Raw genomic sequence first — 13,547 nt, forward strand, 5'->3', positions numbered from 1 at the left:
TGCTTTAAAAGGCAGCATTTAAATAATTATGAAATAAATTGATGTTAAAGATTGAGTAAATAATACACATTTTAAAATGAAACGTTCGGGAAAATATAGTGAATGAATGTGTATTTATCTGATTACGTTTCAAGCGTTTACAATTTTCTTTTAGTCTCGTTTTTTTTTTGTGAGAAAGGTGCTTAGCTCGAAGTCGGTTGTAATTAGAGAAAGAGTGTATATTTTCATTGAGAAGGGATTTCATTCGTTTGTCTTTTTTCTTGTCATGTCTTCTGTTTCTCTTTCATTTTTTACTTCCTCTCTTTTTCTTTCTTTACAATTCGGTATGTAAGTGGAGTCACTTAGTCAGCGTCTTGTGGGTTTGTTGAGTATGTCTCGGCTGTGATCCGGATAAGGCAAAAAGTATCTGGTGACAGTCGTAAAATGTCTCTTAATGCATAAAGCAATAACTGATTTAAGTCTAAGGACGTTAGTTTGGACTTCATAGGAAAGCGCGCGTTCGCGTATGCACAAAGGTATTCAAATATTCAGGTAGGAGCAGCATTGGGATTTGGTTTGGTTTGGTATGGTATGTTATGTATGTGTGTGTGTATTAATATTATGCCGACTTGTCACGTCGAGACTTTGTATTGTTTGTTCGCGACTTCGAGGCGCCAGTTGTACCTGTGGCCGTCGCGCACTTAGCATAGCAATTAGCTTCCACTAAATCATTCCTCACTCAAAACCAATTCGTCACACTTTCATAAAAAAAAATATATATGGAAGAACAACGAACGGTGAGAGGAGACGTGATGATGATGATGAAGAAGATGGACCGAAGGAGTAGATGAACTGACCAGTTCTCTTATCTGTCGGTCCATTTCGCTTCTTTACAAACCTTTTACAAAACCATTCCGAATGGAAAACACTTTCGGGATGTTCCACCTATATTTTGCAAATTCGACAAACCACGCCCAGCTGTCTGTCAAAAAGAATGCATTCGATTTATTACCTTGATGTATTGGTCAATTAACAACAACAGAATAATAATTAAAAAAGCATTTTTCAAATTTCTAAACATTAACAACCAATTTTTGGCAATAATCGTTTATATTCAAGCTTTAAGTATATTCTTCAAATTTTACGAAAAATATAATCAAAAAATAACATTGATTTTTGTACACATTTTAATCTTTATTTATATGAAAACTTATGAAATAATGAAAATAATCAAAAATTGTACTTACAGTTTAATTATTTATATCAATAATGCAATAATATATCAATAATATCAATAGTGTATTTTTAGTTTCTCGAAAGTCCGCTACTGGTGAAACTCATAACCCGGACTATGCGAGGTATTACTATCTATATCTATAACAATTTGAAGTAATGGGTCAAATGATATTTCTTGATCTATAAAATGTTGGACATTTCAGTCAGTAAGCAAGAAAATATAAATTATGAACGATATTTTTAAAAGTAAATAAATGTTGAGACTGTTGTCTGCAATAAATATCGTAATTTAAATAGAAATGACAATAATAAATTTCCGAGAAGTAAAAAACTGCTCAACATTGTAATAATTGTACACAATGAAAATAAAATGGATGTGTTTCATTGCACATATACACAGAGTTCGTAGTTTATTTGACTTGTTATTTTGATTTACGGCGAATGTTAAAACTTTTGCTATAACCACTTATTTCGTAAACGAAACCACAATTTTACTTGAATTTGTTCCAAGAATAATAGCGCGATGACAAATAATTCCACATGACAAATATTCGTGCACACGAAAAATCACATAAGAAAACGAAAATCTGTAAATGTAAGATGATTTTTCAATGTTATTATATTTTCATTTTTATTTTACAAAAGTCTTTAGAGTTAATTATTTTCTTCCTTTACTATGATTATATAAATAGTTTTTAATTTTGTATTTATTTCTGGCTCAAAAAATATAATTTATTATTTTTATATTAATAACTATAATAATACTGATATTTAATGAAATCAATATGATTATGAATATTTGTATTTTAATATGTAATGTAAATTATATAAATTTTGTGAAAATGCAAATGTTCAAAATTTGTGCCATGTTCGTGTATATTACGAAGAAAATCGATGGTAAAATGGTAACTGATATACTACTTTGATTTATAGCACATGTGTGAGAAAGTGTGCCAATTCTTCATTAAAAATACTACCGATTCGTAATGTATATTATATTTTTAGTAGCTTCAACATCCATCATCATGTATTCATTGATAGATGTATGTAATGTTTTAATTGACTGTTATATAATTATTGTCTGGAAAATATTTTCTATAACATTCACAAACTAGCAAATAATACGACCTCATCTAATGCTTTATTTTACAAGGAAATAAGATAAAAATAGTTACAGTTATTCATTATTTCAATGCATCCAATATAAATGTATCCTTGATAAATTAAGAATGTTGCTTAACTTATATAAACTGTCAAAAAAATATATTTGATGGACGCCATCTGTTGTTTTATTTTATACTAAATTGTGCTTAACTCGGTTAAAGTTACCTCTAATAACGAAGCTTGAATATAACGAAAATAAGTTAATAATTAGAAATATTGATGAAAAGTATATGGATTTACTTCTGAAATCAAAGTATTGCCTAATGAAATTATTCTGGAATACCTCCAATTCATTAATTGAAGTATGGCTGTACAATAAAAATTAATCTGATTATGATAACACTTATTTGTTAAATTGTAGGTAAATTAAAGACGAACATCTAAACTATCAAAAAATATTTAAGCAATAGAAATCATATATTTTTTAATTAAAAACGTTGTATATATATAAATCTAGTTTTCCTATCATTGATTCGTTATTCCTATGTTTCCAAATTGTATTTCTCGATGATTGATTGTATGTAATTTAACCTCGTTGCTTAACTTTCTCGAACTGTCATATAATATGTATCCTATATACGCCATCTGTTGCTTTATTTCTATAAAATAATAAGATTAAAAAGAAATTAAAGAAACTAAAACTTGTTTTGGTATCATTTATTTGTTATTGCAATACTTCCAATGTACGTTCTTCGATGATAGATTGTAGATAATTTAAGCAAGTGAATAAAAAATGTTGGATGGGGCGTGAATCTGAAGTACTCTAGAGGCGGTTTCAGGTCTGGTGAACACAGGTAATTTCTCCATTGTTTTTTATTAATTACCGTTTTCCGATTGTATCACTGACACGATTAACCGTAATTCGGGATCACTCGACCCAAAATCTAATCTGACATTATTTTCTGTTATTATTTTTGTATATTTTAATACTATTTATTATGTGTAACAGAAGATAAATGGCTAAACCAAACAGCGTTAAACTAATTTTTTTTTATTTTCTAAAATTTTTGTATTATATCGTTTAGTATTATTTGTTGTAGTAAAAGATAACATCTACATCTTTTGTACTTCTTTCAAAATGTTGATTATTCGCTACAAATAAATCAATGATTTCACCCAAGTTTTACTAAGTTTCATATTAACAAGTTATTTAGTCTCTTCATTTTCAGCATATCTAATTTAGATTCTGCAAAAATCTGATATTAATTTAAGTATTAAAGCTCTATTCGGAAACCTGTAACAACTTAAAAGTTTAATTTATATTTTGTTCATTTATACTTCTTAGTCTGACTGTATAGAATAGATTGGGGATCTTCTTGTTGAAAATCCCTGAAATATCCTTCTTCCACATTATTTTTATTCTTAACAATAACAATAGGTTTCCGTATAATGAATCTCATTATTTGTTAGATTGTAGTTAAATGTCATATCTTGTTAAACGTTGTCCTTGATATATCCTTCTTCCACATTCTTTTTGTTCTTTTAACAATAAGTTTCTAGACAATTTCGATATTCCTTATACTACCGTAGGTGAAATGGTATTTTCTTCAAAATTCAATTTTAAATTTGTTGTGATATTTCATTTTTTTAGGTTTTAATAAATATTCGACTATATACTGTACCAAACAATAGTATTTTATTTGTGTTTAAAACTGTAATAGATATCAAAGAAGGTCCTTATCATCCTTTCAATCAAATGAACGTCAAAAATATCTGATATACATGTGTTTTTTTCAGGCGGAAAATGTTAAAACTTGAACATTTCATTCTGTGCTTGTTGGTAAATTTGATTGTAGTGAGCAGAACGAAAGCATCCAATGTGTACGAGCTGACTCCGAGCTCGTTTGACAACATGGTGAACAAGAGCAAGTACACGTGGATCGTGCAGTTTTACTCCCCAAATTGCATCTACTGCAAGAGATTCGAACCCGAGTACGAGCTGACAGCGGATAAATTGCAGAACACGAACATAAAAGTGGGCCGTGTGGATGCCGTGCAATACGACGATTTCAGCGCGAGGTACAACATCAACAGTTATCCGACGATCAAGCTCTTCCATCCAGGAAGCTTCGTCCCGGAGGACTACCACGGACCACGAAAATCCAATAACATCATCGAGGCTGCCATCAATTATGCCCAAAACAAAAGTCGAAGGGAGTACAATGAGCCGGATGTCTTCGAACCTGTGGTAAATCTTAATTCTGTTTCTGTTTCCTTAACACGAATTGATGTTACTTATGTTTTCTTTTTCTTTATGATACTCCTTCAGTCATTTCCATATTTATATGGTGTTTACATATTTATTACCTTTAATTTAAGAAAAAAATTATCGCTTTCTTTAGTATAAATAAAAAAATCAATGTATATCAATATATTTCATATATATATCGATATAAATGATAAAATTACATGGTCGAAAATAACTACAGTCAGTAACACTTTTGTGATAGTTTTTGTTTTCTTATGCTTATGAAATTACTTAGGTTGGTAAATTCTTCTACAACAAAATATTTAAATATGTTGAAAATATGCCTATTGTAATTAAAAGCTATTAATAAAATTAAGCTTCTATAATTTAAGAATGTGAAAAAATAGATGATTTGCTTAATAGTATTTGAATTAAATAAAAAATAGGATATTAACTTACTACTTACGATAGTTAATTTTGATACATATAAAAGAAACAATTAAACCACTTATTAGATTTCATATTCTCAAAACTCAATTTTAACAAAAAATGTAAATTTTATATTATTTCAAAAAAATAATATGAATAGATTAATTACAACATTAATCTATCATAAAATAATTGTACATAATTATATGTTATACTTAAACATCACTAGTACCCAAATAAAACAAGAAGTCAAATTGAATAAAATAAATACATATTAATAATAACAATTGTTAAAAACTATTGAAAAAAGTTTCTGAAATAAGATCTAATGGAGTAAGGCATCATTTAGCATTTGTTTGATTAACGATTCGATATTAAGCGGTGTACTCGATGCCTTAAAAAAACTAAAATTACCTATTTACCACCTTAAACTAACCGCGTTTTGCGCATTTCGGCGATAAACGTAAGATCTTGTTTATATTTATGTAACTTTTTTCTTCTTTGTAAGACTAATTAAAATATTTATAAGATAACAGCAATAATTTGATACGAAGTTTTTAAAGTATTAGGAATACAATAGCCCTTTGGCCCAAAATCAGTTTAAACAAAATTGAAAAATAGAAATATAATAATTCTCAGAATACTGGACAAAGTTTATTGAAAATTAATATAATAACTAAATTAATTAAATACATAATGTTTTAAATATATAGGGAATAATATACAAAAGTACAGAAATCTCTAATATAAATTATATGTGAATCTTTAAATTAATAAAACTATGATAAAAATAAACTACATACATGAATGGATTTAAATTTGATAAAAAAAAATGATAGCGTTCATTAGGTAATTGATGTTTAACAACATCCGAAAGTTAAGCAATAATAACGACATTTTCCGTTGATTATGTCAGGAATGATGAGTCACCACATTACTTGTGGCAATAATAATACCATTCTGATAAAATTCTGACGATTTCCTTAGTAACATAATTTAACATCACAATAGGGTTCGGTGGATGTTAATACCCGGTTTTTGAAAACCGTTTTTTGATGAAATTTATGTAGTTCTAACTAAAAAAAACTGGTTTTGAGACTAGAATTAAATAAATGTTGATACAAAAACGTGTCTGTTACGTAAATTGACAAAAAAAAAATTAAACTGAAATTAGTTCTAACGTTTTTAGTTTATTTTCAAAATCCACAGAACGTTTAGACAAACACGTTTAGCTTATTTCTTTCACAGCTTCAAAAAGTGAGTTTTTTTAACAAATTTTATCAAGATTGTCATGAAGTCATAGCTTTTCAAAAAATCAATTCATAAATATCTTCTTGAACTTGAATAGGTAATTTTGGCCTGCCTCAATCTACTAAAAAAGAACTTTTAGTATTAGATTTAGTATGAGAAGAACGAATTATTTAGTTGATTTAAATAATCAATTCTCTAAAAATGATTAAACCCAGCTTGGTAGCAAGTGAGTTTTTTTATATTTTTGAAAAAATTATTTTTGTAAAAATTCGAATATTAGTTTTAATATGATTTAGATATTTGGTCTATACTAAACACGAATTCTTTCTGAAATGAAAACAGCAATTTTAATCATTTTAATAATACGTTTTTAACGTTTACATATAGATGGCACTTGAAGTATCTTTGCTCATCTTTAATATCAAAATAATCCAATTCAAGTATCTTTTGATGTGCAAAGATCAAGGAACCTAAAAGTATAAAACAACAGTTATTGAACATACGTATTATTCAAAGTACATACGCTTTCTTTCAATTTCATTCAACAATTTCGAAATATTTAAAATTTAAATATCTCATTTCCCTTCATTGCATTTACATATCATATTTATATATGCACACATTTGAATATTTCGTTTTGTCGAATTCGGTATTTAAATTCCATTAGGGTTATTAACTCGTTAATACATTCAGGGCCGTGCACTGAATTCGTCTCCGCAATTAAAAATTTAAATCCACCGATCGCCGCATGCGATACGTTGAGAAGAAAAAAATTATATCCGTCTGTTCAGATCACGAGAAAATTGCACAGTAATCGAGACGCAAAAATTCATACATATACACATAAATTTTAACGAAGCGTTAAATCGATAACAGTTGCATAACAATGCGAGACGATCAGGCGAGAGAATGCAGATGAGACGACGACTCGTGTTGTATAACAATTTTTCTTGCTCCTGATGAACTCCGACCCCGTTGGAGTTAAATATAAATATTCAACCTTTTACTGTTTATTTTTAAATTACAGATAACGTTCAAAATTGAAACGCAGAATGAACAAAAAAAAAATAAATAAACAAACAAACACAACAAATTTTTTGGCAACATTTTTTTCTAATCTGTGTAGATTACGATACAGCTTCCTGTTCTAACAGTTTTTTTTAAATTTTCGTTTCAGTGTCCGAGGATTGAAAAACGGATGATTTACTGACAAGGATTTCGCTGATTTATTATTTTTGTAAATATATTATGTAAGCTTTGTATACGCATTATTTTAATTTGATAATAAATCGAAGGTTTTTTAACCGTAACTTCCTTCTATTTTACTGAAGTGTTTACTATGGTGATTAGATATGATCATTTACAATAAAAAAAATTAAGTGCATTTTAAGTACACTAATTACGAATATGCACATTTCACGTAAATTGATAGATATTGAAAACAATCGAGATATAAGTATTAACTATTTAAAATAAATATGGTATTAGATATTGGTTTTAAGCTTAATCATATCTGTATAATTCTAGTAAACATCAACTAAAAAAAATGTATTGTAGAGTTTACGATCTATTACCGCATACAATAATTTTAGATTAAGTTTGTTTTTGAAGATAACTAAAATTTGAGTACATTTTTAATTGTCAATAATTTATTACATAATTATTTAAAAATAATTATCAGTGGATAGAAAAGATTCAAGTTCATAAACTGTCATAATGCAATACGTATTATTATTATTAAATATAAAATCTAATTCATTTTTTTTTATAAATTATCAATTAGTATAACCCCGTTACTCGCGCGGCATCTGTGAGACGTCAGTGCGTACAAACCTATCATAACTTTTAAAACTGGAAATATAAAAGCACATGACGCCATTTCAGAATAATGGGTTGAAGAATTATCAGCAAAATATTCTTAGCAGTCTTTACTTTAAAATTTTTGAAAAATGGTAAGTTTTAGTTATTAAAATAATAAAATTGTTGCAATACGTATTATTATTAATTTTAAAACCCAATACATTGTTTTATTAATTATCAATAAGAAGAACCCTTCGTTATTCGCGCGGCGTCTGTGAGACGTCAGTGCGAACAAACCTATCATAACTTTTAAAACAGGAAAGGTGAGGGAATGTGAAAGCACATGTCGACATTTGTGAATAAAGCGTTGAAGGATTAATAGCAAAATATTCTTAGTAGAGTCTTTAATTTACCATTTTTGAAAAAGGGTAAGTTTTTGTGATTAATATATTTATAATGAAACTAAAATTAATCATCGTTTACAGATTTGTCGAAAAAAAGCAATGGAATCAAAGACATGGTAGTGATGATGAAGATATATTTTTTACATTTTTATTAAATAAATATGCTTAGAAACTAATATATTTTATTTTATCCTCAATCTAATTCATTTAATGGAGTTTCTCAGACGCCACGCGAGTAAAGATGCTAGAAAAGGTGGCGCGAGTAACGAAGGGTTAATATTATATATTTTTTTATTGTAAAATATAATTATTAATGACAATAAATCTAGATTCCAGCTAATATTATCATTAATTTGGCATTGTATTCACTATTTTTGAAAACAAATCACTTTTATTAATGAAAACTATTTTTCAAAATGTTTTCTTTGTTTTACTTCAAAATATCACTCATCTGTTAATAATAAACTAATACTATTACTTTGTAAAAATGAAATATGTTTAAGCAGTTATTTTATTATAAATTGTCATTTTAATAACTTTCGTTTTATGAATGATTTAATAGTAACGAATTAATTTGTAAAGGCTACTTAATTTTACTGCAATCCAAGGTAATGATGCTGTATAACATAAATCATAATCATTTACACTGCATTATTTACGAAATAAGATACTAAATGTAAACAGATTGCAGCTTGAATTATTTTAGAAGTAGATGCAGGTGATCTGTAAGTCATGTCTAATGTCGTTTCAGTATTTTTTATTTTGAATGATACTGCAAATTGGCAGTTATTAGAAAGCTAGATTACGGAAGTAAACATCCAATGCGCTAGTTTACATCGTGTAACGCATACCACGTTCAATATATGACAAAGCAAAAAACACGATGCGGATTGACTGAATTACAAAAAAAAAATATATGCTAGCTTATTCCGAGCGTGACTGGATCTTCAGTGTAATTTGCATTTGCATGAAAATCGCAGAGCCAATTTCTAGTTAAATTGTTTCAATGAATTCAAAATTTAAATTTTGTTTTTTTTTTCATTTGTATTAATTGTTAAATTGTTTATTGTACATCAATACTTCGCATAGTCCGGATTCCGCCAATATCCCTGACTGCTTGAAACCGGACTTTAAAACCGCATAATAATAAATTGCACAAATTGACAGTATAAAAAAAATGTGTATTAATTTTATTGATTTTATTTTTATTTTACTCGATGAAAATTTAGTTTGTTTTGAAAGAAATATCACAAATAAAGTAATTTACACTAAGTTACGAAATTACGAATTAATGTGATTTTGTTAAGAGAACTTAAAGTTTGTTATATCAAATTAAATATTATTAATTAAAAAAATCAATTGAATTAAATAAAAACGCTCAAAATTTTGATATTATTTATCTAAATTTTTAACTACGACATTACATAAATTCTATTAAGTTCATGCAGCTGTAATAAATGTGTAAATTGATAAATATAACATAATTAAATATATAGATTAGTTCAAATTAATGAGTTCAAAATAATAAAATTTGATTGATTTTTAAAAGTAATTTATAATAAATCATAATAAAATGAGTTTAAAGTCATAAATGTTGACATTTTCAATTGATTTTTTTAATATATTATGTAAAAAAAAGAAATAATTATTAATAATGAAATCTATATATGAATAATAATTTCTAGGCATAGATAATTCAATCGTAAATTGCGTTTTATGATTGGTTAATGTGTGTCACGTGTACGTTATTGAATTGCAAAATGTTTTATTTCATGTTTTATGACACAAATTGGTAATAATATTTAGAAAATGGCATTCCCCGTTATGGTCGACCGTGCAAATGGATATATCCGAGGCGGTCACGCAACTTGCTAATAGAAATAACCGAATGGGTTCTCTCCTCAGCTGTGTACAGGATGAGGGAGGAAGAAGGCAATATAAGAAGAGATGAAAGATGTTACGTGAAAGAGTGAGAATAATAAGAAGAGAGAGAGAGAAGAAGAAGTAGTCGTAGTCAGTATTTTTTGGGCGGTTTGCGGTGGAAAAGGAGTCCGCGCAAAAGAATGTTTTGGGCCATTCCGTCTCAGGTGTTCGGGCCTCTCTTCATTGTGAAAATGCAGGTGTTTGTATGGGCTTGTAGTGAGAGATGAGGAGAGAGAGAGAAAGACTTCGAGCGGTGAACACGTGTGTGTGTTGCCGGGCTCCAGGAAACTGGATCCAAAGAGGTAGAGCAGTGGACGAGACCAGCTCTCCTCATCTCCTCTTCTTCATCTACTCGCGCTTCTTCTCTCCGGGGCAAAAGTAGACAGAGCAGCCTCGATATAAATACATCAACGGATATATTCAATCAGCAGTTCTCAATATGCGATTTTGCAATTCAACGGCCACGACAATGACACGATTGTCAATTGCCTTTAATTCGCCTTACACGCTTATCATTCCCAATGTCCTTCGCACTCATTCTTCTTCTTCTTCTTATTCTCGTTATTATTATTCTAATTAAATCCATTCATATCCATTTCAATTATCATCTCCGAGCTATATTTAGACCTCCAATTATCTCCTCGTTCCTTTTGATTCAAGATATTCCTTATCACGCTCAACCCAATCCACTATCCAATTTGTTTTAACAGATTCACCTTACAAAACAAACAACATTAACATATGTTAATCTATGTTTACAATACTATTCACCACCTGACGTATCTCATATACCACCCAATACCCAAAACTTTTATTACAAAATTATACAAAATTAAATGCATCTTCGGTAATAAGTAAACAAAATTAATGTAATATGCAGGATGTTTTGCATAATAGTAACGGTAGCGAGTTTTATCCAAATTAGAAGCTACTTTATTATTAATTCCTCAATTATATAAACAGCATTCCTCGTGTAGTGCGGCTTCAATTAGTGCGGATTCACTACAATCCGGTTTGAAAATATAAAAATATATTTTAATTGAGCAAAATCAAAGTAAATATATAGTATTTAAAATTATTTTTTATACAGAAATGATCATTTATTTTATCAATATACAGTCAAGTACCTCGATAAGTCCGGTTTCAAATAGTGCGGAATATTGACGGTATGCGAGATTTTCCTGTATACATATATTACTAACTGCATCATTAAAATTAACTAATTAAAACCTATTATAACATACAATATCGTGGTATATTTATTTATTATATAAAAAAACACAAATATATGGTATGTGTAATTTTTGTTTACTCATATAAACAGAAATTGTATTTTTATTATAATATTCTTATAAGAAAATTAGTATTAATTATTAAATAGTATTTTCCTAATTAGAATAATTTAAAATTACTGTATTGAAAACAGTTTTTACTACAAACAAAATTATATGAATAAATCTATATATTAAATATGAAAACAAACAAAATAACAGTTTTGAAAAACTATAGTTTGTGTGTATCAAAAAATTATTGTTAATATAATTTTTTAATAAAATAAATGTCAAAACTGAACACTAGATGAATAAAGAACATCATAATTTATTATATACATAAAAGTTAAGTTTGCAAAATCTGAACTAAAATTCAGTTATTTTGAGCAAATATTGTAAATTACCTAACAAAATTTAAAATATCACTGTGTTTACGCTTTAGTCTATTTAAGAATATTATTAACAAATCATGAACTCGGCAGGACTGGTTTTCGTGATAATGATAATATGTACATAAAGTATTGATTTCAAGTATACAAATATGAATTATCAGTAACAAAAATAAGATCAAATAAATAAGTGAAATAACAATATATTATATAATAAGTTTATTTAATAAATAATGAGATAATAATATCGAAATAAAATCTGAGTACTCGTTAATTAAAAATAGATGTATTAAACTATCATCGTTGGTTTTAATTGTAGATTATACTTAAGATAATAGTAATATTAATACAAAATAACACCTGTATTATATACAAAACACAGTCCACGATGATTTTTTTTAATGTAATAATAATCGCATTTATTACAATAGTCAGACAATTTAATATCCTGATTATTACAAATATATCTATTCCTCGTTTTACACGGTACTCGCTTTACACGGTTTAAAAAAATTAAATTAAAAATATATCTTGAAAAAAATCTATCTCTCGTTATACACGGTACTCGCTTTAGAAGGTTTCGTTTTACACGGTTTAAAAAAAAATAAAATTTGAAAATAATTTATCCCACTTTTTACACGGTACTTTATTAACATGAATTCGCTTTTACACGTTTTTATCAGGAACTTATCTACCGTGTAAAACGAATGATACGTAAATTGATTCAATATTAATACAAAATTATATGCGATATATTAGTAAATGATATATTAACAATGAGCAAATTACTATATGTTAAGCACAATAATATTTTCACTCTTTTATGGACATGCCTTAAGTTATTTTGACGGATTAACCCTTTGGATGGATTTTGACCACGAGTTGAAGAAAAAAAGAAGGGTCCGTGAAAGGGTATTGTGTCTTGGAGGTGTGAGTTTTACACTCGCCTAAAAATGTAAATAGAAACTATTTGAATAAGGATAATGCATATTCCTGTACACACATTTCGTTCCATTATGTACATTCTATGTATTCTCTATTTAAAGGAAATCTTTTACTTCCATTTTTTTTTCTTCTTCATTTAACTTTAACATTTTCTGGTTCTATGTTATTGTAAGGTATAATTTATCTTGATCGAAATGCTCAGTTTCCTTTCAAACCGGATAGAAATACTATAGATGGTGACAATTTGATCAGTATTATGGGTTTTGTAATATTTTACAGTTACTTTATTTACCATATTTGAGAAAAATATTAAATATCTCTTTTATTTACAAATTGTCTATACGGAGTTATTGCATTTAACACTGATTGCTTAACTATAACATTTGTTTCTACATCTGGTTTATTTTCAGTATAAGAAAACGTTTTTAATGCCAACATATTTAAATCTTCCACTGAAAATCATCTGCAATTAATAAATTTCTAAAATTCTCTTCACCGTCATTTTAGAAGCTTATTGATTGAGCCATCTGGATAACTTCATTTCTAACTTCTAAAATGTTATTTTCTT

General features: G+C 27.8%; 1 protein-coding gene across 1 annotated transcript; it reads left to right on the top strand.

The window, feature by feature from the left end:
- Nucleotides 1–362: 362 nt before the first annotated feature.
- LOC108563398 (protein disulfide-isomerase A4-like) lies at nt 363–4,567 on the top strand (the record flags this gene model as incomplete). Its single annotated transcript, XM_017922059.1, has 2 exons — nt 363–531; nt 4,176–4,567. A coding segment is annotated over exon 2 (336 nt), but the record flags the coding sequence as incomplete, so codon positions are not given.
- Between the last annotated feature and the right edge of the window lie 8,980 nt (nt 4,568–13,547).

Source organism: Nicrophorus vespilloides, unplaced genomic scaffold, assembly GCF_001412225.1.
Source record: "Nicrophorus vespilloides isolate i.1.1-1 unplaced genomic scaffold, Nicve_v1.0, whole genome shotgun sequence".
In the NCBI taxonomy this organism is placed as follows: domain Eukaryota; kingdom Metazoa; phylum Arthropoda; class Insecta; order Coleoptera; family Silphidae; genus Nicrophorus; species Nicrophorus vespilloides.